The sequence below is a fragment of the Podarcis erhardii genome (assembly GCF_964252035.2).
Source record: "Podarcis erhardii genome assembly, chromosome: 7".
In the NCBI taxonomy this organism is placed as follows: Eukaryota; Metazoa; Chordata; class Lepidosauria; order Squamata; family Lacertidae; genus Podarcis; species Podarcis erhardii.
Genome location: NC_138511.1, coordinates 83,930,888 through 83,956,487, shown reverse-complemented (window position 1 = coordinate 83,956,487; position 25,600 = coordinate 83,930,888). Strand labels below are relative to the sequence as shown.

The 25,600-nt window shown below is 47.8% G+C and overlaps 1 protein-coding gene and 1 long non-coding RNA gene across 4 annotated transcripts; one reads left to right on the top strand and one right to left on the bottom strand.

Moving 5' to 3' along the window:
- Positions 1-1,146: 1,146 nt before the first annotated feature.
- CLASRP (CLK4 associating serine/arginine rich protein) lies at positions 1,147-24,435 on the top strand. 3 transcript variants are annotated; one of them, XM_081869032.1, is made up of 21 exons: positions 1,147-1,259; positions 2,368-2,482; positions 3,103-3,200; positions 3,347-3,448; positions 4,385-4,464; positions 5,445-5,529; positions 6,313-6,458; positions 7,574-7,670; positions 9,658-9,736; positions 10,042-10,115; positions 10,459-10,500; positions 11,644-11,886; positions 13,240-13,497; positions 13,591-13,773; positions 14,987-15,026; positions 18,888-18,948; positions 19,068-19,126; positions 20,169-20,215; positions 20,335-20,417; positions 21,993-22,045; positions 22,506-23,166. In XM_081869032.1, exons 2-20 carry the CDS (start codon positions 2,384-2,386, stop codon positions 22,019-22,021), a joined length of 1,905 nt encoding a protein of 634 aa, XP_081725158.1. In that variant the 5' UTR covers positions 1,147-1,259; positions 2,368-2,383; the 3' UTR covers positions 22,022-22,045; positions 22,506-23,166. The 3 variants fall into 3 exon arrangements, 2 of the variants coding, with proteins under 2 accessions (XP_081725158.1, XP_081725157.1); XM_081869031.1 differs by lacking the exon at positions 22,506-23,166 and adding an exon at positions 24,224-24,435 and having other exon boundaries at positions 1,148-1,259; positions 21,993-22,017; XR_014158353.1 differs by lacking the exons at positions 21,993-22,045; positions 22,506-23,166 and having other exon boundaries at positions 14,987-15,030; positions 20,335-20,361.
- On the bottom strand, positions 15,123-17,061 carry LOC309346201. Its single transcript, XR_014158459.1, has 2 exons — positions 16,196-17,061; positions 15,123-16,128 (listed from the first exon to the last, which is right to left on the bottom strand). It is a non-coding gene; the product is annotated as an uncharacterized lncRNA (long non-coding RNA).
- Positions 24,436-25,600: the final 1,165 nt, after the last annotated feature.

The window sequence follows — 25,600 nt, the reverse complement described above, 5'->3', positions numbered from 1 at the left end:
AACTAGTTGCTGACTAGGCAAATTAGCTTAGACTGTGCCAAATATTTTGAAGATGGGAGCTCTGTAGATTATCTTTTCGGTGTCTGTAACTCCTTGGCTTCTTTCCTTTTGAAGGATTTAAACAAGACTGGATTTTATTTATTTTTTAACAAGAGAAGAGCATCACTCAGATACGTTGGCATACAGAATACATACATACATATGAGAAGTATGTGTTCCACAGATAGGAATGGTTCAGAACCATCCATAGGTTCTGCAGTAGCCTTCCCCAAGCCTTTGGGATTTGCAATCCCAGACATCTGAAAGTCACTAGATTGAGAAGGGTGCTCCAGGGGTTTGCATGCGCTGTCCAAGTGACTTGCATTTGGTGTCCGGTTTTAAATTAGAAACAAGCAACGTTTCTAGGTTTCATGGTGGTTTGGAAATGTTTAGCGAATCTGTATGCTTGTAGAAAGAATACACAGATGAGGACGAGTTTCTGCATAGCCTTTTTCTACATGTAGGGTCCCCATTTGGGTAAAAAGATGCACGTATTTTGTAACGTAGGAGTGGCTAATACGCCAGCGATTTTCCTGGAGATGTCAACCTGATAGATGATCTTCTTCTTAGCAGCTTATTTGATTAAATATTTTTGCATATCATACAGGTTTCCGTATAGAAATTTCACCTTCAGATATTAATGTGTGAGATTTTTTTTTTCTAAAAAGCTGCCACTCATGTTAAAAATGGCCCTCTTCTAACAATATTTTTGTTCACTATTGTAGTAATGGACCAGAACTAAAACAACCTATTAAAAATAAAGCAGTATGTCACAGAGTTTTTATCCTTGCTGATTAAAATTTGACAGTGCTGATTTATTTTGGGAGTGAGGGGAAACTCTCTTTACACAAAGACCCAGGAGACAGAAGGGTATTTTGCCTCACAAATTGATCACCCTCATGGGCAGTCAATACAAGCCTTGTTAATGACGCCATCCAGTGGAAAGGGGCTTCCCAGTTACAGCCTATTTGCTTGGGTACACAATAACTTGGGTTAAATTGCTGTGCACTGTGTCTTTATTCCAACGTGAATATGTTTTATTCTATTTGCGGGTGAACCTGCAGGCAAATGTCTTCCCACAACCATTCTTTACTCATTCAGACTTCACAATTATCTAGGATACGCCTCCTGGATACACAGAGTGTCTTCGATCTCTTCATGGGCTGTGATTAGTGAAAAGAAGAGCGTCCATTTTGACATTTCTCAAGTTCCTGCTCTGAGTGAGTATTGGCTTTGCATGTCAGGACTTCCAGCTGCAGTATGATTTGTCAAAGCTCCCCTGACTTCCAACTCTTCCCAGCCATCCACTTTGCTCTTATACCTGCACAGGTTTTCTTTTCAGAGTGTGCTTCTACTATCCAACTCCTTCCCATCTGAAGGAGGCAAACTTAGAAAAATGATTTGCACAAGGTGAGGCAGGCATCGTTCTCTGAGGTTGGCTGATTCTGCCACACGTTTCCATTGGGGAGGGTTGAATCCACTAATGATGCACAGAGATGCTGGTATTAGTTGCCCCCACCTGAGGCTGCTTGGAAGGAGGCAAGACCAGAGTAGTAACTTGTCTAAGCAACATAATGGGCAGCCTCCTCTCTTGGCGGCCGCCGAGACCATATAGCACCTGTCTTGAAAGACCTACACTGGCTCCCAGTACGTTTCCAAGCACAATTCAAAGTGTTGTTGCTGACCTTTAAAGCCCTAAATGGCTTCGGTCCAGTATACCTGAAGGAGCGTCTCCACCTCCATTGTTCTGCCTGAACACTGAGGTCCAGCGCCGAGGGTCTTCTGGTGGTTCCCTCATTGCAAGTGAGGATACAGGGAACCAGGCAGAGGGCCTTCTCGGTAGTGGCGCCCACCCTGTGAAACGCCCTCCCATCAGATGTCAAGAAAATAAACAACTATCTGACTTTTAGAAGACATCTGAAGGCAGCCCTGTTTAGGGAAGCTTTTAATGTTTAATAGGTTATTGTATTTTAATGTTCTGTTGGAAGCTGCCCAGAGTGGCTGGGGAAACCCAGTCAGATGGGCGGGGTATAAATAATAAATTATTATTATTATTGTTATTGTTAGTTGGTTGGTTGGCTTATATGGCTTCAAAGGAGGCTTCAATTTATTTTACTGTATTTCTTATGTCATACTATAATGTCCCGACACAATTTTTGGGAGCTGCTGCTTTTCTCCCTGCTTGGGATGCTCGATGAGATCTCTTAATGCTATTATCAAACTATTACATTTGCTCTGGATGCAACAGATCCTTGGGTACGTGTGTGAGAATGTTGATTCGTTTCGGTGTCATCTTCTCTCCTGTTCTTGGCCTTTTCTCTCTAACAGATTGTAGGCGGGCAGGATGTGGCACGAAGCTCGAAAGCATGAGCGCAAGCTCCGGGGGATGATGGTTGATTACAAGAAGCGAGCGGAGCGCCGGAGAGAGTATTATGAAAAGATAGTGAGTGTCTCCCTCTTTTGCCTACCCTCCCGTTCCGTCCAATGTTCCCAGTGAGGGAGTTCTCTCTTTCCCGCTCCTTTCCCTCCTCATCCTTGAGAAAGGGAAAGGGAAATCATGGGGAGCAAGTAGCTCTTGAATGGCACCATCTGGCTTCTTCTTAAGATGTGGCTCTTAAGAATTCTGCCTCTAAGAATTTGTGTTTAGAGCATATGCAGAGGTCACAGGTTCAGTCCCTGCCATCACCAGGAAGGACTGCAAAAGTCTTCATCTGAAGCCCTGCAAAGCCTCTGGCCCTTCATTTAGGAATCATCTGAAGGCAGCCATGTATAGGGAAGCTTTTTAAGGTTTAATGCTTTATTATGTTTTTATATATGCTGGAAGCTGCCCAGAGTGGCTGGGGCAACCCAGTCAGGTGGGCGGGGGTACAAATAAATTATTATTGTTATTATGTTATCATAACTGTAACTCCCATCAGCCCCAGCAAGCATGGCAAATGGCCAAGGATGATGGGAGTTGTAGTTTTTAAGCCACTTCCCATAAGCATAGACAATACTGTGCCAAGATGAAGCTGCGGTCTGCTTAGGAATATGACAGCTTGTTGTGCTGTGCTTCTCTTCCAGAAAAAGGATCCTGCCCAGTTCCTCCAGGTCCACGGCCGTGCATGCAAAGTCCACTTAGATTCTGCTGTGGCTCTTGCAGCTGAAAGCCCTGTGAATATGTGAGTAGCTTTCAGCTCTGTGCTGGCAATGTGGAAGTTTGTCTACTGAAAACGAGTGGGGAGGCTGCCCTTGTGATGTGATTCCTCCCCAAGGGTATTTTGGAAGGACTTCTAACCCCCTTCCCTTGACATCTTGCCCCTTGCAGGATGCCATGGCAGGGGGATACTAACAACATGATTGATCGGTTTGATGTTCGAGCCCACCTGGACTACATCCCCATGTATACTCCTCCGCTGCTAAACCCAATGTAAGGCGTTCATTTGCTTTTTTTATTATTCTGAGATGCACTGCTCCTTGCTTTGGGTTGCTTGCTTTGTTTGCACAATGACATGGTTAATTGGAAGCCGAAAACGAAGAAAAGAGGAGCCTGGATAATTAGGCTTGACGCCTGACTTTATCATCCGGAAGGGGCAAGCGTTAAATGAAATAGTGGGATCTCTTATGTCGGGTAGGTTAAGGCCAGAATTGTCCAGAATCTTTGCACAGTTGGGCTATTAATATACTGCACAGTTTGAGGCAACAGAGCATTTTTGTTATCCAAGAGAGATTTGAGGATTTCCTCTCCAAGATTGTGCTCCCGTATTATGCAAATGAACATAAAATAATGCAGGCTAATGGGTATTCTCTAACTACTAGTTTTTAACCTTGTTTGAGTTTTTTTTTAATAATGGCTGAAAGGATTGAGGTTTCATTATTAAAGTAAAATGCCCTGGTTGTCTTCATATCTAAGTGATGCAAAAAATGTGTGCAGGGATTTCCCTCAGAAACAGCTAAGGAAATGAATGGTTACATGCAGACCTGTATGTTTTTGCTTATGCCTTCATTGAGCATTTTTCCATCCTTTTACCAGTTGGCTTTGTAAGCTAGGGTCCAAAGAACCGTGCAATTAACCCCGTGATGCTAAAGGGGTCCCCTTTGACGTCTCTGAACGTGGGGGTGAGGGCCCTTGCTCAGTGGTAGACTATATACTTCACATGCAAAAGGAAACAGCTGCAATCTGTGGGCTAGAAAGGTGTCATTTAAAAAAGAAAAGGACAAAGATTCTGTTAGTGCACAGCGAGCAACCAGGTTTCATTAATGGGTTAGGCACCATAACTCAGATTTGTTCCCTCCCCACAAATTGTTGTCATAATATTTAGCATTCTAATCCCTCTTCCTAAGCCTCTTCCTCTTCCTTCTCCAGTACCCCAGAACAGGAGTCTGATGAGAGGAAATGCAACTACGAAAGGTATAGAGGTTTGGTGCAGAACGACTTCGCTGGCAGTAAGTTCCCTTTGACTTTCTTTCTACTGCTGTATAGGGCAGATGTCAGGAAAGAGTAGAGCTTCTGTCCTTAACGTTCTGGCTCAGGTGGCAGTTGCTGCTACTGTTTGCCAAGAAGGCTGATAAGTTACACCCCAGATTATTTTGTAGGTCAGTAACCAGGAAGCACAACTGATCTGATTACCTTCTCTTATATCCCTTAAATGGGCGAGATTGAGGGAGGGCTGCAGTATGTCAGACCCATGACATAGTTTAGAGTCCCCGTGATCAGGATATTGCTGCCTCTCTCTCTCATCCCCTCAATGACAAGATAAGACAGTACTGTCTCCTGCAAATGCTGGGAGGAGTGGCCTCTTCAGCCGATGGAGGCAATAACTCTAGATGCCAAAAACTATTCAGCACTTGGTCCATTCAGGGATGGGGGACCAGCCAGCTGAAGCAACCCCCCAATAAACTGCCTCTCTTGTGTACGGCAAATTTGTGAAGACACTCAAACCAGCTTGCCTGAGAGAGATGCAAGCATAGGTGTGTTTGCAGATAGGAACAAATTCTTGCTTGGTGCAAGCTGAGAGTGGAAGGACCACTGTTGTCACTCTTCCTAGCTTCCTAGCTCCTGCTGATACCATCTTGTGTCTCCCCCCTAGGGGTGTGGTTTCTTCCTTGAGTGACAGGGGAAGAGAACACGGGAGTTCTGGAGTCAGGCTGAGGAGAAGCATTGCTTGACCAGTTTGGGGAGGCTGGTGGCAGTTCCTCTCCGCAAACACATCTGCTTGTCTTTTGGCTACCTGCTGCCTGAAACGGGTCTCTTCAGCTGCCCTTTCCCCTTCCCAAGCGTGTTAGGATTGGAGGGGAGGGGGAGTCAGTAGATGGGGGTGGAGGGACAGAGAGTTGTGCTGCCCTCTCAGGCAATCTTCCTTGCGCTAGACCTGTGGAATTTCTGGTCTGCTTCATCTCCATCTCCTCCTCTCTCTCTCCCCCAGTCTCAGAGGAGCAGTGTCTGTATCAGATCTACATTGATGAGCTGTACGGGGGACTCCAGAAGCCCAACGAGGACGAAAAGAAGAAGTGAGTGTATTGGGAACGGCAGGCAAAGGGATGAGCTGAAGCTCGACTGAGTTCAGTCATGGAGGCAGAGCTCATGATCTGGAGCCTTTTGTATGTTGGAGCTTGTTCCTTTCTCCTACCCAGAGGATTGAGGACAGGTTGAATGTGTATGGAACAGGGATGAGGAACCTTTTCAATTCAAGGGCCACATTCTCCTCCGTGCAGAGGACACATGCTAGTGGTGGGTGGGGTCAGGGGGAAAAGTGGGTGGGGCAACAAATGTAGAATTTACCTTTGCACCATAGGCTAGTTTTGGGGCACACCTACTCACACCTCTCTCTCTGCCCTCCATTAGGACAACAGGCATGAGCAGAGTTCAAGGACACAATCAATCCTGGAAAAACAATGGAAGGGCAAAGCAGGCCAGTGAGGGTTGTAGCCTGAGGAGAGATCCAAGGGCCAGATAAGACACATGAAGGGCCACGTTTCACCCCTGGGCCTGAGGTTTCCCCTTCCTGCTTTGGAATACGACTAGGGTCTTTGTTTTACTCAAAAAACCTTATGAAGCAGTTCCTTCTGAGAAGAAATCCTCACATTCTTTTTGAATTTCAGTGGCAACACAAATGTATATTTTTAAATTTAGCAGGCCCAGGTATTCCTTTCCCCCTCCTACTTTTGCTTCTTTGAAAGGCTGCAAAGAGGGGTATGGCTTGATGACAGGGGAAGCTTTAGAATCCCAGCGCAAGTGTCTGTGCTGCATACTCCATCCAGCGTGTACTTAATGGGAGGGGTCTGACCAACTAGGTTAGCAGAGAAGAAGGCGTCCATTGGCTACACATACGAGGACAGCACGGTGGCGGAGCTTGAGAACCCATCTGAGAAGAGAACAGAGGAGGAAGACTCGGAAGAAGACAGCAACACGGATGAGGATGAAGTTATCCCTGATATTGGTATGTTTCCAAAGCCTTTTGGCGTTTGGGATTGGGCTTTTAGAAAGTCGGGGATCTGACGGTGCTCCATTGCCCTCTCCCAGTATCCCCAGTCTGCTTCCTGCCTTACGATGTGCTGAACATGATGTATGCTTCCACCTCTAATCCATGTGCAGTAGGTGGTGGTCTGTGGGAGATGGGGACCTGTATTCTTTCCCAAGAGCTATCTGCTGCCGCATGCATTTTCCCCCACAGCCACACCACCCTCAGCCACTTCTCCCAGGGTTCTCCTGCCACTGAGGATGCGATCCTACGCATACTCACCTGGAAGTAAATTCCATTGAACTCAGTAGGGTTTGCTTCCGAGTAGACAGGTTGATTTGACGATGCAGAATCGCCGTATGGCGTTGGCTTGGATAGCTTTATAATAACTAAAATGGTATTACGTTCGTTAGTCGCTTCATGCGCAAAAAAAGAGGCTCAGGGCGACTTTAACAAGGTAAAAATACAAATGGGTAAAATTTAATGCAGTTTAAAACCCACAGTGCAAAATATCTGAAATACTCAACTGATAACATAAAGGGGACAAGTTGTACCCACCCCTCTAAAAGATGTGGTCAGTTTAGTTGCCATAGACCTAAGGGAAGAAAATGTTCTTAGCCTGGTGCCTGAAAACTGATACAGTGGTGCCCCGCAAGACGAACACCTCGCAAGACGGAAAACCCGCTAGACGAAAGGGTTTTCCGTTTTGGAGGTGCTTCGCAAAACAAATTTCCCTATGGGCTTGCTTTGCAAGACGAAATGTCTTGCGAGTTCCTGCGGGTCCCCCCCTTCCCCCCCCAAGCCGCTAAGCCGCTTATCAGCTGATCCGCTAAAAGCCGCTAAACCGCTAATAGCGCTAATCCGCTAAGCTGTCAATGGGCTTGCTTCGCAAGACGAAAAAACCGCTATACGAAGAGCCTCACGGAACAGATTAATTTCATCTTGCAAAGCACCACTGCAATGAAGGCACCAGTTGTGTTTCCATAGGGATGGGACAAATCAGTAGAAGAGAAGTCTCACAGAGAACGTTATCCCTAGTTAAATGGAGGTCCTCGGTGTGCAGCTGCCAACTGTTTCCCTTGTGTTGCTTGCAGATGTTGAAGTCGATGTAGATGAGCTGAACCAGGAGCAGGTGGCTGACCTGAACAAGCAGGCAACCACCTATGGGATGGCGGAGGGAGACTTTGTCCGGTAAGATGCCTGTTCTGTCAGGGCTCCTCTGCACCATCAGCCAGGCATTTCCATGGCATTGGGCTTGTGCAGTGGCTGATGCATCACCTAGGTTACCCGGGACCTCGCATGGTACCCACCCTCTTATTTTTAAACACCATGGGTTACAATGAGTTGCCTGCAGGAGGGCTAGAGTATTGCATCCTTCCTCTGTGGCCACCATGGAAATGCAGCAGGTTGATTTAGGATGGTCTGGAGCTCTCTGTCTCTCCTCTACAGGAGACTGGTAAAACTCTTTGCAGGCCAGTGACTTCATGGGTTTATTTGCAAGGCGGCTGGGTAGTGTCATGGAGCTGAGAAAAGGTGCTGAAAATATAGGGCAGGGGAGAGGAAAATATAGGGCAGGGGAGAGGAATTTCAGGGCAGGGGAGAGGAATTTCTTCTTCTGTGAAGGCATAAGTAACTTGCAGAATGTGCACCTGCTGGCCTTGCGGAATAACCAATGACTTTGATAGCCAGTGCTGCAGATTATAGATTTCATCCGCTCTAGCCAGCCTAGCCAACGGGAGTGGGGGTTGCCGCTTGCCAAAAGGGATTAGGCAGATTTCTTAAGGAGAGGTCTGTGAGTGGCTGTTGCCTGTGATAGGTAAATGAAACCTTCATATTTAGAGGCAGTCTGCCTCTGAATACCAGTTGCTGGGGAAAAGCCCAGGGGAGTCACCTTTTCAAGTGGTCTAGGTTCTGCTTGAAAGAGTTGCCACCCTTAAGAGAGGCTGTTGCCTTCTCTCTGGCTGGCTGCTGCTGCTGGACTTCAACCTGGTACCCTCCATGTGTTTTGGGTTAAACCTTCCACCATACCCAGCCAGCCATGGCTGATGGTCAGGAAAGGTGACAGTTGTAATAATAATAATAATAATAAATTTTATTTATACCCTGCCCTCCCCAGCCAAGACCAGGCTCAGGGCTGCTAATAACCAATAATAAAAACAAGTTGATTAAAATACAATTTAAAAAACAAGATTAAAATACAACATTAAAACATTAGGATGCAGCCTCTTCACAGGAGGAGAAAGGAAAAAAGAAAGAGGGGGAGGGAATCAAATTGATTCTAAGCCAAAGGCCAGGTGGAACAACTCTGTCTTACAGGCCCTGTGGAAAGAATTCAGATCGTGCAGGGCCCTGGTCTCATGAGGCAGAGCGTTCCACCAGGCCGGAGCCAGTGTTGAAAAAGGCCCTGGCTCTGGTTGAGGCTAATCTAACTTCCTTAGGGCCCGGGACCTCTAGGGTGTTGCTGTTTATGGACCTTAAGGTCCTCCGTGGGGCATACTGGGAGAGGCGGTCCCATAGGTACGAAGGTCCTAGGCTGTGAAGGGCTTTAAAGGTCAGTCTTAAAGTTGTAGTCTTAAAACATCTGGATTGTGGAGGCTGACCTTAGCTGAGCCTAAGACGTGACCCTATAGGGCCCTTTTCATGGGGTAAAGATGCTGTGCTGCAGAAACCAAGCAAGCAAACCCCTCGTAATTCAGAACTTGCCCCCATCTTTCTGACACCACATGCATAAAACGTGTAGATCCGTGTTAGCAAGCTTTGGATTGTCAGCTGTAAGCCACATGATACTGGCAGTAGCGTCTTTCCCTTGCAGTCGGGAGTTATTCTGCTGTCATTGAGGTTATCACAGGGCCAGTTGAGGGGGACAGGTACTAGAAGTCTGTGCTTAGGGGAACAGCAGCCCTTTCCCCCTTGGTTGGGGGGAGGGAATGGGGGAGGAGAGCCTGGTTTTAGCAGTAATGGCTGAGCTACTAACTAGGCCTAAGCTTGCCACTTGCCTTTTGAGTTAGACATGAGACCTTGTACCAGACTGAGGGTGTTTTTGCGGGGTGGGGAGCACTGAATGTGTTGGTAGCAGTTAAAATAGCTGCTGCAAAACATTGGAAGGCCTGTGTCCCCCACAAATCTAAGCATCCCTGTCTTTCTCCCACCTGCCCCTTCCTCCCCTTGTTTCTGAAAGGATGTTGCGGAAGGACAAGGAGGAAGCCGAAGCCATCAAACATGCCAAAGCCTTGGAGGAGGAGAAAGCCATGTACTCGGTATGGAAAGTTGGGAACCTGGGCAGTTCTAAGAAGCCCTCTCCATCTTGCCTACCTTCATCTGTGATTCCCTCTATTTACGACTGACTGGACCAAGAGGTTCCTCTTGGTTAAACAGCAGGGAGAACTTTAGGATCAATTCCTCATGGAAGCATGCTTGGGGTGTGGGTGGGGTGTGGGTGGGGTGTGGGTGGGATACCCCCCCCAAAAAAAACAATTTATTCCAGGAAAAACAGAAAATGGGAGCGTTTTTTGGGCCTCCCTCTTGGCATGGTGGACTCTCTCGTGACTATCCCTTTTTCCAGGGCCGCCGCTCTCGGAGACAGAGGAGGGAATTCCGAGAGAAGCGTTTGAAAGGAAGGAAAATCAGTCCTCCGAGGTAAGCCTTTTTGAAGATGGGGGCTCAATTCAGCCGCCGTCGAGCCTAGGCATTTCTGTCTCTCCACAAGAGTTGAGAGGAAGCACCTGAGAATGCTTTCCCCTTTGTCCCTCATGGCAGCTCAGGGCACTGGGTGAGGGCCATGCAACAAGGGCAGCATGTATGACAGCCTGTGCGGGGAGGAAAGGATGCTGAGGCACGGCTGGGGCAAAAATAGGCTGCGCTCCTTGAGTTGGGCTGAAGCATTTGCTGAGAGGTTGGGCTTTTGCAAGTCTCCCGTGATGCTTCTGTGATTCTAGAACCGGTGCCGGTTTTGTCCTCATTTAATCCCCTATCGTTGCAGTTATGCTCGGAGAGACAGTCCCACCTATGATCCTTACAAACGGTGAGTGGATGCAGCTGCCCGCAGATGTGCTGGTGGGTGTTTGTACTCTTGGAGTGTCATATACCTGCACACAATGGGCGCACGGTTTCTCTGGTGGGCTTTCTAAAACATGGGCTGTTCCCTGTCAACTAGACAGCCAAAATGTGGTGTTTGCATAGTTCGAGGCACCCTTGCTGCTGTAAAAGGCTGGAAGTGGAACATTGTATAGAGCATAACATGGAACATTGGGGATATAAAGGCCAGCAAGACATGGACTGAGCACAGTTGCAGCAGATGGCACGGAATTTAGGCTGGATATTCTGCTGCCAGTTCATGTTCCTCCGTAATCCTTGGGTTGGTGAAGGGGAGGTTGTCATTCCCATTCAACAAAACATCTGTACAGTGGAACCTCGTGTTACGGACGGGATCCGTTCCGGAGGCCCGTCCGTTACATGGAACTGACACAAGCCAAAGTGCCGCCTTTGTGCATGCGCGCGGTGCGATTTAGCGCTTCTGCGCACGCGCAAGCGGTGAAACTTGGAAGTAACCCATTCCGGTACTTCCAGGTTGCCGTGGGACGCAACACAAAAACGCATAACCTGAAGCAGACACATCATGAGGTATGACTGCACTTGCAGAACACATGCGCTCTCTCTGTGTGTTTCACTTTGTTTTAGAGAGGGGTTGGGGGTCCAGTGTGAGGCAAATAACTCCGAGTTGCCTTGCGGGGGGAAACTCCATGCTGATGGCTTTGTGTTTTGTCCAAGGCGGTTTTGCTCCCCCGCTGTTTCATAAGCTGCATTGCACCACAGAGTTTGCTAGCGTTGCACTGAGCCCAGCTTGGGCTGCCTTCCGGGGGTTTGGCCTATCCTCTACCACACAGGTGGGGAGAAAGTAGCTGGTAGTCCACTTAATAATGCCTGCTGGTTGCTGGGCCTCTCTCAAAAGGACACTGGGCTAGGTGGGTTTTGGTCTGTTCAGACGAGATATGTCCACAAGCAAGACTGCATCACCCAGATCGCTTAGTGTAGATCAGGGATGCTCAGCCCTCCTGAACACATTCCTCAATCTTGTTGGGGTGTCTGGTAAAGAGCAAGTGGAACGCCCAGCTGCTCTGTTCTGCTGCTTGTAGCCTGCAGCTGATTATTTGCCTTGATCCGTCAGATCACCCTCGGAATCCACTTCTGAGTCCCGTTCCCGCTCTCGCTCGCCTTCCCCGGGTCACGAGGAGAAGATCACCTTCATCACCAGCTTCGGGGGTAGTGACGAAGAGGCAGCCGCCGCCGCTGCTGCCGCCGCCGCCGCTCAAACCGCAGGAGCCCCCAGGAAGCCCGCCTCCCTCGGCAAGGCACGCTCCAGCCAAGTGCAGCAGGGGAGCGCTGCGGCAGGTCATAGCGCCTCCTCCCGGTCGGTAACTTTCGTACCTGCCTCGCTTTCCCAAACCTTAAAGCAGAGACCATTCCAGGGTCAAAGGTTGACTTCTTATTTTCTTTCCCATCCTCCCCGACTGCTCAAAACCTTGACCACCAACTTTTGGGAACTGCATTCCCACTGGCCTCTCCTGTGGGCCAATCCCCACAAAGTCAAACTGTTCATTGCAGAGTCTCCCCTGGGAAATGAGGGGACGTAGAGATTCCCTTCTTCCTGTGGAATGGTGGGGAGACCTAAGGGTGGTTGGTCAAAGGGATGTTAAGGTGGGCGGGCTCAGCCATGGTTTGTACCAGGGGGAGAATATGGGGCTGGGGTTTTTCTTTCTGGCTCATCTTGTATCTCTCCAACGAGAGCAGCAGTAGCTGCTGTTGTTTCACTGAAGGAAGCAGGAAGGTCAGAGACTCTGTGTGGCTGGCCTTGAGTTAAAATGGGCCCTGTTGTACTTTTTGGTTGGGGGATCCCAGAGCCCTGGGTTGCTGGTTTACTGCAAGTTGAAACATAAAATTTTGTAAACAGGCAAAATTGAATTCTGCAAAAAGATAAGGTGGTTAACTTGTAGGCTGTGTCCCATAAGATTGCAGGTGCGGAAATGGTTTTAAAGGTTGGGGAGAAAAGATCTAGGCCACCTTTCTCCCTGCCACGCCAGTTTCCCACAGGAAGGGTTTTTGTTTTTTTTTAAAGTCTGAATTGGTATATCCCAGGTCAACCACCTCAATATGAGAACTAGACCATAGCTTTGGTATTAGAACAGTGAAATCACTAACTGCTAGCTTGGGGACGTAACCGGCAAAACCACAATTGCATATTGGAAGCATTCGTTCAGTCTTTCACTGCTCAAAGATTTGGGAGGCTGCAAGAATCAGTACAGTTTAGTCAATGGCCCACCCCACCCCACCCCAGTCTCTCCCTCTGAATCTGTTTCCATGCAGAACCTTTCTAATGAAAGCTTTTTTCCATTTGTGGAGAGGTAAAAGTTGGCATGATCGGGAATGGAATGTATGCCGAGCTGCAGCGAGTTTACAGTGAGATCTGGCAGTAACCCAGCATCCCACAGGGTCTCCCAAAACCTTCCTGCTCCTCTGGTGTGCTCTGTTTGCTGCAGAGCAAAGAGAGGAAGTTGAAGATGTGAATGTTTTGAGCTCTGGCACTGTAGTTGCTAATTGGGAAGCTTCTGTCTCTACTTGTGGACCCGTCGGCAGGGCTGGGTCTTGGCCTCCTGGGGTGTCCTCCTGCACCTTCTCGTCTTCCCCGCCCCCCTCAACTTTCCCCGCACCTGCCGATCTGCCTGCGCCGTGTGAATATCCAGCGCCGTGACTCTCCTCTTTCCAGGCGACGCTCCACCTCCTCCTCTTCCTCCTCCACGTCGTCGACGTCCTCGTCTTCAAGCTCGCGCTCCAGCTCGCGGTCTCACCGGGCCGGGGGTTATCACAGAGCTAGCCGCTACGGCCGCTCGCGCAGCCACAGGTACTCCCGGTCCCGAAGCAGAACGAGGCGCTATTCGGCGGGAGGCTCGCGGGATGGCCGGCGCCACTCCAGATCTCGCTCCCCCGAGCGGGGCTGGCGATACGGCTCCCGCCGCAGGTCCAGGTGAGTCGGAGGAGCTCCTGATATTTTTTTCGTGGGGGGTGGAAGAGAGAGAGAAATCGACCCCCAACAACATACTTCTTCTCTCATCCCTAGAAGCCATTCACGGTCTGGAGAACGCTACCGGTGGAGCAGCGGCAGGGGAGGGAGGCACTGGAGCAGCAGCCGCAGCAGCCGAAGCGACAGCGAGTCACGGAGCCGCAGCCGGTCAGCATCTCCAGCCAGAGAGAAACTGCTGAGGCCTGTGGCTTCCCCGGCTGTAGGGGAGAAACTGAAAAAGTGAGCAAGGGGCGGACACTGGTTTGATTGGAGTACAGGCTCAGGTTTAAGGCATAGCTGTCAGCGTTTCCCTTTTTTTAAGGGAAATTCCCTTATTCCAAATAGGATTCCTCGCAAGGAAAGGAAAAAGTTGACAGGTATGGTTTAAGGTGCTGGTTTTGACCTTTAAAGTCCTATGCGGTCTAGGACCCTCGTACCTACGGGACCGCCTCTCCTGGTATGCCCCACGGAGGACCTTACGGTCCGCAAATAACAACACTTTGGAGGTCCCGAGCCACAAGGAGGTTAGATTGGTCTCAACCAGGGCCAGGGCCTTTTCAGTACTGGCCCCAACTCGGTGGAACGCTCTGTCGCAAGAGACCAGGGCCCTGTGGGATTTGACATCTTTCCGCAGGGCCTGCAAGACAGAGCTGTTCCGCCTGGCCTTTGGTTTGGACTCAGTCTGACCCTTATGTTTCCCTCCCCTTATGGTCTTGATTTGTGGGCTACTACTAAAATGAGGCTGCATTTTAAATTGTATTATAAGCCGTATTTTAACCCATATTTTAATTAACTGTTCTTTCTTTTTCTATTATGTTTTATTGTAATTTTATTGGGGTTAGCCGCCCTGATCCCGGTTCCGGCCAGGGTATAAATAAAATAATTATTATTATTATTATTATTATTATTATTATTATTATTAATTTCAATTTAATGTTTGTAGCCTGCTTTTTCCTACAACAACTGTTGAGCTCAGGGTGGCTTGCAAAAGAATTGCAATAGCTTTGGCAAGCAACAAACATTGCAGTCACTGCAGTATCAAGCACAATAGTATATCAACCTGGAAAAGGAACCCCTCTAGGAGAAGGAAGACTCTGATCTGAAACCTGCACTGCCTTGTGGGATATTTTCAGGAGAAGGAAAGGCTAAGGAGGAAATCCAGAGTGGGGTCCCTAAGACGGTTGGATGGTGCCTTGTATGCCTCCTTCCAGCAACTCCTGCGAGCCAAGCAGGTTTCTGCTCAGGGGGCCACAGTGGCTAATAAAATCTGGGAATAGAAATAGCAGCCTCTGCAGCAACAGGTGCTCCTTTAGCAGCAGGCGCATTTGAGCATCTTTTTGTCTGTACTGGCTTGATGTTCCTACCCCTTCCTGTCCCAGAGTGGGCACCCGTCTTTCTTCTGCTGCTGCAACAAATATAACCTGTTTATCTTTTCTCCCTCCCTTTTCTCCAGGGCTGAAACTGCCGGTGGTAAAGAGACAGGAGCTGCCAAAGTCAGTAAGAATTTAAACCTCACCTCTTAATTTCCATCACTGCAGAAAAAGACTCAGGGAAACAATAGAGATGCGGGGGGGGGGGAGTGTTGTTGCTTTTTAGAGTTTGGATGGCCACACTTGACTGATTGAGACATGGTCAGAAATGTAGCTCTTGAGCACCTCCTTAGGATGCTACCAAACCAGGAAGCCGTCTTTTAAATTTGGACCTTGTCAGGCTAGTGTTGAGGGGGTTGGGTCTCCAGGGAAGTTTGTGTTAACGTTGGGGTTTAACTTTTTGGTATTGCCAAAGGGGGTGGGTGGGTAGCTGCTTGGGAGGGGGGTTTCCTGACCTGGTCTAGAATCTAATACTAGGGGTTGTCTCTTTGGGAGGGTCTCTCTCTCTCTCTCTCTCTCTGACTCTGTGTGTGTGTGTGTGTGTGTGTGTGTGTGTGTGAGTGAGTGCATGGTTTACCTGTTAACTTGGGTTTTTTTGTTCTCTCTCTTGTTGACACTTGTACATTAGCCTGCCCTTTTGCACTGATCCTGCCATGCAGCCCTGGCTTCTGGTGGGTTTCTCTGTTGGGACCAAAACCAGATCTTGCTTCTCTGGGAAGCCTTTTCCTTCCGTGTTTTATGGCTCCGTTTCCCCTGAAATGCCCTGCCTGTTCCCACCCCACTGCATGGGAAATCGGTGTGCATATAAAGAAACATGGCAGTGCTGCTGAGCTGTCTTCCTACCCAACCGTGAGCCCATTGGGAAAGCATCTGTCATGGGAAAGCTGGGTGGAGTTGTGTTTTGGGCCAGTCTTGATGCATCCTTGCCCCTGGCGGTTGGGGCTGTTTAGGACTATGGTTAGATTTACTCCTCCTCCTCCATTTATTAAATTCCTCACACCCTGCCTTTCTTTGGTGGGCTCAAGGTAGCTAACAGTATATTAAAACAACAAAAGTTTCAGAAACCATTTAGGAGAAATAATAACCAAAGCAGCAATAAAATATTGAAAAATAGAGGGAAAAGTTGAAAAAGCAACAGCTGTCACATGCCCTTTCCCCACACAGCGGCATCCAAAACTGTTTTCCCCTGAGCCAGGCCTTAAAACTGATGTTAGGGATTGCAGTTCTCCGGCCTGTCCTTTTCAAGGCCATTGAGTACCTGCAAGCATTATCCATTGACTTGGATTGCCAACAGCGTGCCCCCCAGATGTTTGATTCGTCTTGAGTCTTGGGTGGATTTCTGTGGACTATCTTGGAGTAATGCCTCCTGATCCTTGGTTCAGAATCCAAGGAAAGTGTTGGCAGCCTCTGGCACAACTAAGGGCTTCTTTTTGATGTGGGTTAAGAGTAACACATAGACAGTATCCCCCACTCTTAATACAAGTATCTGAGTGGGCATTCTGTCCCAGAGAGAGCCACTGGGAGCTGTGAGTGGCCCCAGTGTGAGCATTTCTGACATCTCATGGAATTCCCTGAGCATTTAAACAATGGGGTATGGTGTCAGCAAGACAGATTTGAGGTATGGATGGTGGTGTTTATGTGCGCAGGAGGTTTTTAGCCCTAGCTCAAGCCACTGTACGACTGAAGTGAGTTTTCAACAGCACTACGTTTGTTATCTCGGTTACGGTGTCCGCTTGCTCCCTCAAAGATTGTGCTTCTCCCAGAAATGACTCATGCCTGCTTTTGGCGTCCGTGGCAGAGCACAGCCACCCCTGCTCAAACCTTGTTTGCTTTCAACTCTTAAGGCATGAAAAGTTGGTATAGAGCTTTAAAAAAATCAATGCGGAAAACCACAGGTTCACCTTCCAGAGAGATCGGTTATCCAAGCAGGCAGCTGAGCCATTGGGGAGGTGGGGGGTTGTCTGTGAAATTTGATCTTGCTTGGGCTGGAGCCTAAAGCAAAGGAAACTACTTGCTAGCTGATTTCCTTGTTGGAATTCGTAGTGGGGTAAACTACTTGTAGATCTGAATGATGCTTGCAGCTCTTGAGAAACTCAAGGAAGGAAGCGAAACCTCTCGATTTTAGGGCACAGTTTAACAAACCTACTGTTTCTTTCCCCATGTGGCTTTCTTGTCTTTTCGCAGCGTATTTAACTCTTCTAGTTCAAGTTCTCTTCGTTTTAAACTGGGCTTTCTCAGGGAGTGTCCTTGGGCTAGTTTTCTTTATGCCTGGGCATGTCTTTGAGAAGTAGTGGTAGTGGTTGGAATTGATGCTCACAGGTGGACACACATGCCCCTACTTTGGCATGGAAAGTAGAAATGTGAGGGGTGGGAGTCCAGTGAAGGTCTGTTTATCCTGGCACGTCGGGGTGCAGGTGATGGCCCCATAGTCCACGTTCTTCACGCAGTGCAAATGTATGGGAACCTCATCATGGGAACCATCCCATAATGGGTGACAGCAGAGGACTGGCTGAGCCAAAGTGGGGATCCTTGCTCATTGACTGCAGCACCAGCCGCGACTTGCTTGTCTGCATTTGGACCCTGAGGCAGAACTGTCCCATCTCCCAAGGAGATTTTCTCCCAACAGTATTTTCCCGGTGAAGACAATTAACACATTTGGCTGAGAGTCACCAAGAGGTTTCAGGTTCTGAAAGGCTAAACTTCAGACACTTAATGAAGTGCTGGGTGGGGTGGGGCTTGTTTGCTTGTGTCTGGTGTTTTAGCAATCATGAGTGCTAGGACTTTGGTTTTTCTTCTTCTTTTTAGATGGAAAGGTGGGGTTCTCAGGGCTTTCAGGTGGGGTGGGGTAATGCATACCAGTGACCACAGAAGCACCACAAGCAGCTCACACAGAGGATGTTGGGAACCCCGTGTTCTCTTGAGGATTAACCCAGCCACAGGAAGGAGTGGAGGAGAAGCAGATGGAAGCCCACCTTTGCAAAGAACCCTTTGAAAGTTATTGGCCTTAACATTTTTACTGGCTGCCTACGAGATGCAATATTCAGCTCTCCGGCCTGTCCTTTTCAAGGCCATTGAGTACCCGCAAGCATTATCCATTGACTTGGATGCCCAGTCGCTGTGACTGTCTGCTTAACAAGCTTGTTGGGGTTGGAGTGGATTTCAGTATCCAGTCAATGTGTGTGAAGTTGATTCCTTGCATCTTCCCTACTGCCACCTCCTTGGGAATGGCCTAGTCTAGTTTGCCAGGGACTGTTTTCCCTTCTCGCAGGCTTCAGCTTCCTTTTCTGCACCTGAAATGCTCCTTTTAAAATTACCGTATTTTTCGCTCTATAAGACGCACCTTTCCCCTCCTAAAAAGTAAGGGGAAATGTGTGTGCGTCTTATGGAGCGAATGCAGGCTACGCAGCGATCCCTCTTGCTCTCCTGGCTTCAGGGATAGCCACGCAAAGCCTCTTGAGCCCAGTGGGAGCCCTCCTGCCTCTTCGCTCAAGAGGCTTTGCGTTGCTTTCTCGTTTTTTGTTTTCTTCCTCTAAAAACTAGGTGCATCTTATGGTCAGGTGCGTCTTACAGAGCGAAAAATACGGTAATCCTCTTCAGTTGAAAGCGCCTGGCTCCTGATCGTTACAGGCAAAGGAGCCCATAGGCTTTGGCTAGCTCTCCTACTATATACCCTGGGGAGATGACCTCCCTCTTCTTGCTGGGGGAAGCACAGCCCCCTTGAGCAAGGTGTGCCGCTGGTGAGTCCCCTGGAACTCAACCTACTCTTCCTTGCTTGAAAGTGGGACTCTGGTTCATGGCTGTCTTGAAGTCTCTCTTTTCCTCCCTCCAGATGTTGTGTGACATTGCAGAAATACATTATATAGGGTCCCTCTGCCAAGGTCCTTTTCTCCCCATGTATGCCTTCTCCCAGACTCGTTTGACTGTGAGTTCAGGCCAAGGCGGGGGCAACCTCTTAACACATTTCTGTTTGCCTTCCGCTTGTAGCCAAAGCTGACCCCACAGGAGAAGCTGAAGCTGCGTATGCAGAAGGCGCTTAACCGGCAGTGTAAGCATCTGGGCTGGAGGATGGCTGGGGTGGTGGGCGGGAGGGCAACACAGGGGAGCCATCTCCTTCTTTTGACCTGTTTGTTGCATGCGCTCATATTCCCCACTCTGCCTCTTCAGTCAAAGCAGATAAAAAGGCTGCCCAGGAGAAGATGATGCAACAGGAACACGAAAGACAGGTAACTGGCAGGCGCACTGAATTCTGCGGTCTGAAAAGCCCCATTTTGCAAGTGGAATAAACTTAAAATGGAGCTGGAACAGACAAATGCTAACTGGGATGCATAAAAAAATATTTATGTACTGCTGTTCGTGAGAAGAAATCTCAGAGCAGTTTGCAACATTGTGCATAAAACCATACAATAAAAACCATATAAAAAGTTACAAGTCAGAAGGCAGCTGGCTATTATGGAAGGAGGCATTTTTAATTGTCTGCAGAAACCTGATGGATTAGAAAAGTTTTCAGCAGGCATTTAAAAGTTGAAATCCCTGCTGAACCTCTATCGGCAGAGTGTTCCGGAGGACCAGGCCGATGACATGAAAGGCTGTTTCCCGTTGTTGTCTAATAAGCCTTGCCAGCTCAGTCAGTAGAGCATGAGACTCTTAATCTCAAGGTTGTGGGTTCGAGTCCTACGTTGGTCAAAAGGTTTCCTGTATTGCAAGGGCTTGGGTTAGATGACCCTCATGGTCCCTTTCAACTCTATAATTCTAAGACAAGGTTGCAACACTAAAGGCAGGGTTCATATACAGTGCTGTGCCCTGGTTTCTTCTAACCACGGTTTCTTCAGCAAAAACTACAAGTTGTCTCACAGATGAGCAAGCAAGCCACAGCTTATTTCTTTGGTTTCACTTATTTTCCAACGACTCTTGCCTTGCACCTTTGTAGCTTGGCGAGTTGGCCAAACAAACCATGGTTACACCAGACTGCTGAGGTTCGGACACAGTGCCAAACCATACTTAAAAGCAAGCCAACAGAAAAAAGCATGGCTTCACATTGTGGTCTGTTGCTACGATATCTACCGGGCTGGGCGTTTGGATGTTCAAACGATCCATAGCGAGGCGAAGCAAACCATGGCTCTCAAGGATGCAGATTTTTATTCCACTTGCAGAATTACCATTTTCTCACTGCAGAGCGTACCGTTTGTCAAGTTCGCCCTTGGCTTGTCTGCCTTGCGTGGTGTTCACCCTTCGGCTGACTGGCATGTGCTATCTCGTCTCTTCCAGGAGCGGGAAGACGAGTTGCGTGCCATGGCTAGGAAGATCCGGATGAAGTAATGCCTTTTGGGGTTTCCTTGTCCCTCCCGGCACGGAGCAGTGGGGGAGCATGGGGGGGGGGGAGGGAGTGGCTTGGTTGCCTGCCTGCTAAATCTGCAGCATTTTTTCTTGGCAGGGAGCGCGAGCGCCGGGAGAAGGAACGAGAGGAGTGGGAGCGGCAGTACAGCCGGCAGAGTCGGTCTCCTTCCCCACGTTACAGTGAGTGGCAATGGGGCTGTTGTGAAACACTGGAGAAAAGATCATTATTTTGGGGGTCCGACTTTGACAGTGAGGTCCTTACTGAGATAAAAGAACTGCACCCAGACAAGTAGAGAGGTCCTGGCCAAAACATTCATGCCTCTTGAGTACAGTGGTTCCTTGGTTCTCAAACGCCTTGGCACTCAAACAACTCGGAACCCAAACACTGCAAACCTGGAAGTGAGTGTTCTGGATTGCAAATGTTTTTCGGAAGCCGAACGTGCTCCGTTTTGAGTGTTACGCTTCCGTTTTGAGTGTTATGCTGAGGTCTGTCTGTTTTTGCTATTTATTTTGCGTTTTTGCGGTTCTTTTTGTGTGTGTGACTATATAGAACCCCAGGGGACGCAAGTGGCACTATGGGTTAAACCACAGAGCCTAGGACTTGCTGATCAGAAGGTCGGTGGTTCGAATCCCCACAATGGGGTGAGCTCCCATTGGTCGGTCCCTGCTCCTGCCAACCTAGCAGTTTGAAAGCACGTCAAAGTGCAAGTAGAGAAATAGGTACCGCTCTGGCAGGAAGGTAAACGGCGTTTCCGTGCGCTGCTTTGGTTTGCCAGAAGAGGCTTAGTCCTGCTGGCCACATGACCTGGAAGCTGTACGCCGGCTCCCTTGGCCAATAAAGCGAGATGAGCGCGGCAACCCCAGAGTCGGTCACCACTGGACCTGATGGTCAGGGGTCCCTTTACCTTTTTATATGGAACCCAGTTCAGCTACTGATTGATGGATTGTGTGACTGCAATACATTGTTTATTGCTTTCATTTTACGGATCAATGGTCTCATTAGATAGTAAAATTCACACTAAATTGCTGTTTTAGGGGGTTCTTTTAAAAAGTTTGAAATGGATTAATCCATTTTGCATTACTTTCTATGGGAAAGTGCACCTTGGTTTTGGAACAGACTTCCAGAATGGATAAATTTAAGAACCAAGGTACCACTGTACTTCACTGCTTGCAGATTGACTCTTACTTAAAAACACACACACACAACTATCGTAGAATTGTAGAGTTAGGGTCATCTAGCCCAACCCCCTGCAATAAAAGCATCTCAACTAAAGCTTCCATGACAGATGGGCCATCCAACCTCTGCTCTTACACTGGGGTGGTTGGAATGCGGTAACATTGGATTAGAACATGAATTCCACCCTCGTAAAGATTTAGGTGTGACCATTAGCAAGAGAATTAGGTGCTCCCCCATAGCTGATTCATCCCCGACTCGCTTTTCTGCCGGCTTTGGGACCCTGAAAGAAGGCAGCAAATATTCCTGCCAAACGGTTTGCCAAACCTCTCTTTGCAGGGAGTTCCATAGAGCAGGGACTGTCCTACAACAAAAGGCTTTGTCCCTTGTAAAGGCTGACCGAACCTCAGGGGCATCAGAGGGTCTCCGTGATTTTTCTGCTCCTTAATGGCTCAAGGTTTACATCCTTTCCTTCCTCCACTGCCCTTGCTAAGAGATTAATAGGTTTAGCCTAAATAGGCAAAGGCGGAGAGTTCCGGAAATGTAATTTTAGGTTCTTGACTTTCCCGTTTGTCTTGCAGGTCGAGACTACAGTTCTTCGAGGAGGTAAATTTTGCTTTTGCTTATCGACTCTTATTATTATTATTATTATTATTATTAATTTTTTTACAAAATTTTCTTTCACAAATTATTCAAACATAGCCATATTCACCAATTTACCAATTTTTGACTTCCACCAGCTCCTCCCACAATCCTCATATTTTATATTTGTTACGCATTTCCTTTATAATATATTGCCAGTTAATAATATCCTTTCGTCTCTTTTTCTTTTTACAATACCCTTTAGCATCACAAAGCCTCTTTAAAACCGACTAGCGTTGTGTGTTCATCACAAATATTTTCCAGATAAATCGTAAACTTTCTCCAGTCCTCAGTGAACTTGTGATCTTTCTGGTATCTAATTTTCCCAGTCATTTTGTCCAATTCTGCAAAGTCCATAAGTTTCATTCTCCACTCTTCCACTGTCGGTAGTTCCTCTTGTTTCCATTTTTGGGCCATTAAAATTCTTGCCGCAGCTTTTGCTTATCGACTCTAGTGGAGAAAGGGAGATAGAAGCAGGCCTCTCACTGAGCTGATAAGACGGAGCAGAGGTGGAGAGATAACGAGCGCCTTTTAGAACCTGCATTTCTTCCTCTGAGCTGCCTGAAATATTTAAATAGTTTGAACTTGAGGCCAGCCTGATCCCTTTCAGGCTGCAGATGTTCTCCAGCCACTGTAACAGTTCGCAAAAGGGTCCTTTGGCACCTTCAAGTCTTAGGTTTGCTAAGGCATGAGCAATATGCTTCCTATGTTCATGGGCACAAGCCTACTTTGTTAGGTGCAGGAAATGAAACCTCAAGTTGGTGGGGTGTATGCATGTATCTATTATTTATTTGTCATTATTTATTAAATTTATATACCGCCCCATACCCAGAAGTCTCAGGGTGGCCCACAGAACTATATATGTATAGTTGTGCTTGCTTGCGTTTGCACACACATACATCCCCACGTGTGTGCATAATTTTAAAGGAGAAAAATGCAAGGCAGGAACTGAATCGCAGTGAGATGCAAAAAGTAAGAGTTAGTGGTCATTTCGTCTGAGCTTTCAGATGCATGTTCTGTATTGTCTTTAGCTATTTCTCCTGCCCTTCCTCCCAAAGGAGCCTGAGGTAGTAAACAACAAAACAGCAAAAACAATGCAAATGATATTTTTTTTTTAAAAAAAGGGCAGAATATTTTTCCAGCTAAATAATTTTCAGAGTTGCCAAGAATAATATATTTCATCCAACTGGCGTCTGGGTGAACAGCAATGTTTATAAATTCTGCCTAAATATTAATAACGAGGGAAACAGTAGGCATGAGAAGCCTCTACAAGTGGCAGAGGTGATAACTTATTTCAGCATCGCTGGGATGATTGTGTCCACATCTGTTAGGGGACAGGAAGCCATTATCTTTATTAAGACCCAAGTGACTAGTTCTGAACTTATGACTTGTCATTAAGTGCCCTTGAAGTCTCTTTGTACAAGTAACATGGTTAAGAACATGGATAGTGGAATGTGCTTTGCCCTGCTTCCAAGGAGCTTGGTGCACTGCAGAATTAGGCCTCCTGATTTTTTTACTTCCACAAAAACCCTATAAAATGCAGCTGACACAGAGGAAGACTTTCCCAAGGCCAGCCACTGTGGGCTTTGTGGCTCGGCAATTAAAAGGGCTCAACCACTTCCCCATATCAAGTTCAATGTTCTTATCTGCTACGTTGTGTTGGCTCTGGCTAGTGCTTAACAGAGCGATCATCTACCACCAACGGGAGTTGTGACTTTGTGGGACTCTTACTACCGTATTTTTCGCTCCGTAAGACGCTCCTTTTCCCTCCTAAAAAGTAAGGGGAAGTGTGTGTGTGTCTTACGGAGCGAATGCAGGTGGCTCTGCTTGGCGCTCCCTTTAAAGAGCTGTGTGGAGTGTGTGTGCGGCTCTTGGGGGATTTTCTCGGAGGAGGGAGAAGGGCAGCCTGTCAGTCCCTTCTCTTCCTCGGGGAAAAGCCCGCAAGCGCCGCACACACGCTCCACGCAGCTCGTGAAAGGGAGTGCTGAGCAGAGCCTGGGATGCATACAGGCTCTGCTCAGCGCTCCCTTTAAATAATATTTTTTTTCTTGCATTCCCCCTCTACAAACTAGGTGCGTCTTATGGTCAGGCGCGTCTTATGGAGTGAAGAATACGGTATGTAGGTTTCTCTTTTAAGTTCTCATGTGACCTGTTCTTCTGCCTCCTACAGACATTCGCGGTCCCGATCTCGGAGCCCTCATTACCGCCACTAGAAGCCGTTCCTGGTTCAGTTCCATGCTGCCTGCCTCCCGCCCAGCTGGTTCACCAGGCCTCATGTAATCCTGTAATAACGCTGTACATTGCTGGTTTTTGTTTCTATGCTGTCTAAATAAATACATAAATAAAAAACCAGAAGCGGTCATCTCTTGACGAGCACCTTCAGCTGCACAGAACCGTCTTGCTCCCTTTTGGAAAGACTTTGATAGGAGCTTCTAAGGACGTGTGTTTCCTTTCATCTCCAAGCTGTGTGTAATAAGCGCTGTAGAGATCATACGCAGCAAGGAGGATGGGAAGTCCAGGGGCTTCTGCTTGTGTACAGAGTCAGCCTGGGAATAAGCCTCTCAGCTCAAAAGTTGTGAAGTAATATGCACAGGCACAAATCAAAGCAACTACTATGTGATAATGAAGCCTGCTCCTACTTTAGGGGGTTTTCCCCCCACCAATGATGGGTGGGTGAGACATGGTTTTCAACACTGCGATATATCACCAGCTAAACATTGTTATATAGTGATATTATGGTGTCTGAAAGAAGGATGGAGCTATGTCAAGGCACTGGCTGGCTTCACGGTTTTTCCTGCATTGTGATTTTTGCTGGTGCCTGCTCTTGTCATTCACTTCCCCTGCAGGAGGCAGGGGAGAGCTGAGCTGGCAGAGTTAACAGGCTGCAATAATCTAGACAGGCATTGTGATTTTTGCAGAGTGCACACACACAATCATCATTTGAGATGTGTTGGCAGGTCAAAAATTATGAAACTGGTATCACAAAATTGACTTCACACCAGTTTTGGATGTTGTATCGCCCAGCCCTAGTCAGGGTGCTAGAGTGAAATATAGTGACATAAGTCCAAGGATAGGCACAGATGACCCAGGGGGTCCCTTCTCTGGACACAAAAGCCTTGCTGGATCAAATCAAAAGCCTATCTAGGGCAGCGTCCTGTTCTCTGTGTGTGCAACTCAGTGTGAATCAAAGCACCGTGGCTGGGACAAGGAGGCTTGGAGTCCTCAGCGGTCAGTAGGCTAACTGGATATTTCATGATGGCTTATGATAAACTCAAAAGGATAAACAAAAAAGTCAGGCCTGTGTGCGAGCTTGAACTGAGCTGCAATGCATATTTTAAAAAATTAAGGGTCCCTTCATTCACTTTCATCTGAGCTGAAGCAGCTGAGAATTTCTACTGCATGGCTAGTTTCAGGTAAATGCCAAAGGACACGGGAGACCCAGCAGCAAACATCTGCAGCCAACTGCCACCCCTCCAGGGATGAGGGAGGCAAGGTTTTAAGTCCTGCCATTTGTTTAGAAGCAGCTGCTGAATCAGCATTTGCTGTA

Bases quoted from the DNA above. Each gene is read 5' to 3' on its own strand.
- CLASRP (XM_081869031.1), top strand. From the start codon at position 2,384: ATGTGGCACGAAGCTCGAAAGCATGAGCGCAAGCTCCGGGGGATGATG. The intron at 2,483-3,102 runs GTGAGTGTCTCC...CTTCTCTTCCAG, and splicing joins GAGAGTATTATGAAAAGATA to AAAAAGGATCCTGCCCAGTT. The intron at 4,465-5,444 runs GTAAGTTCCCTT...TCTCTCCCCCAG, and splicing joins GCAGAACGACTTCGCTGGCA to TCTCAGAGGAGCAGTGTCTG.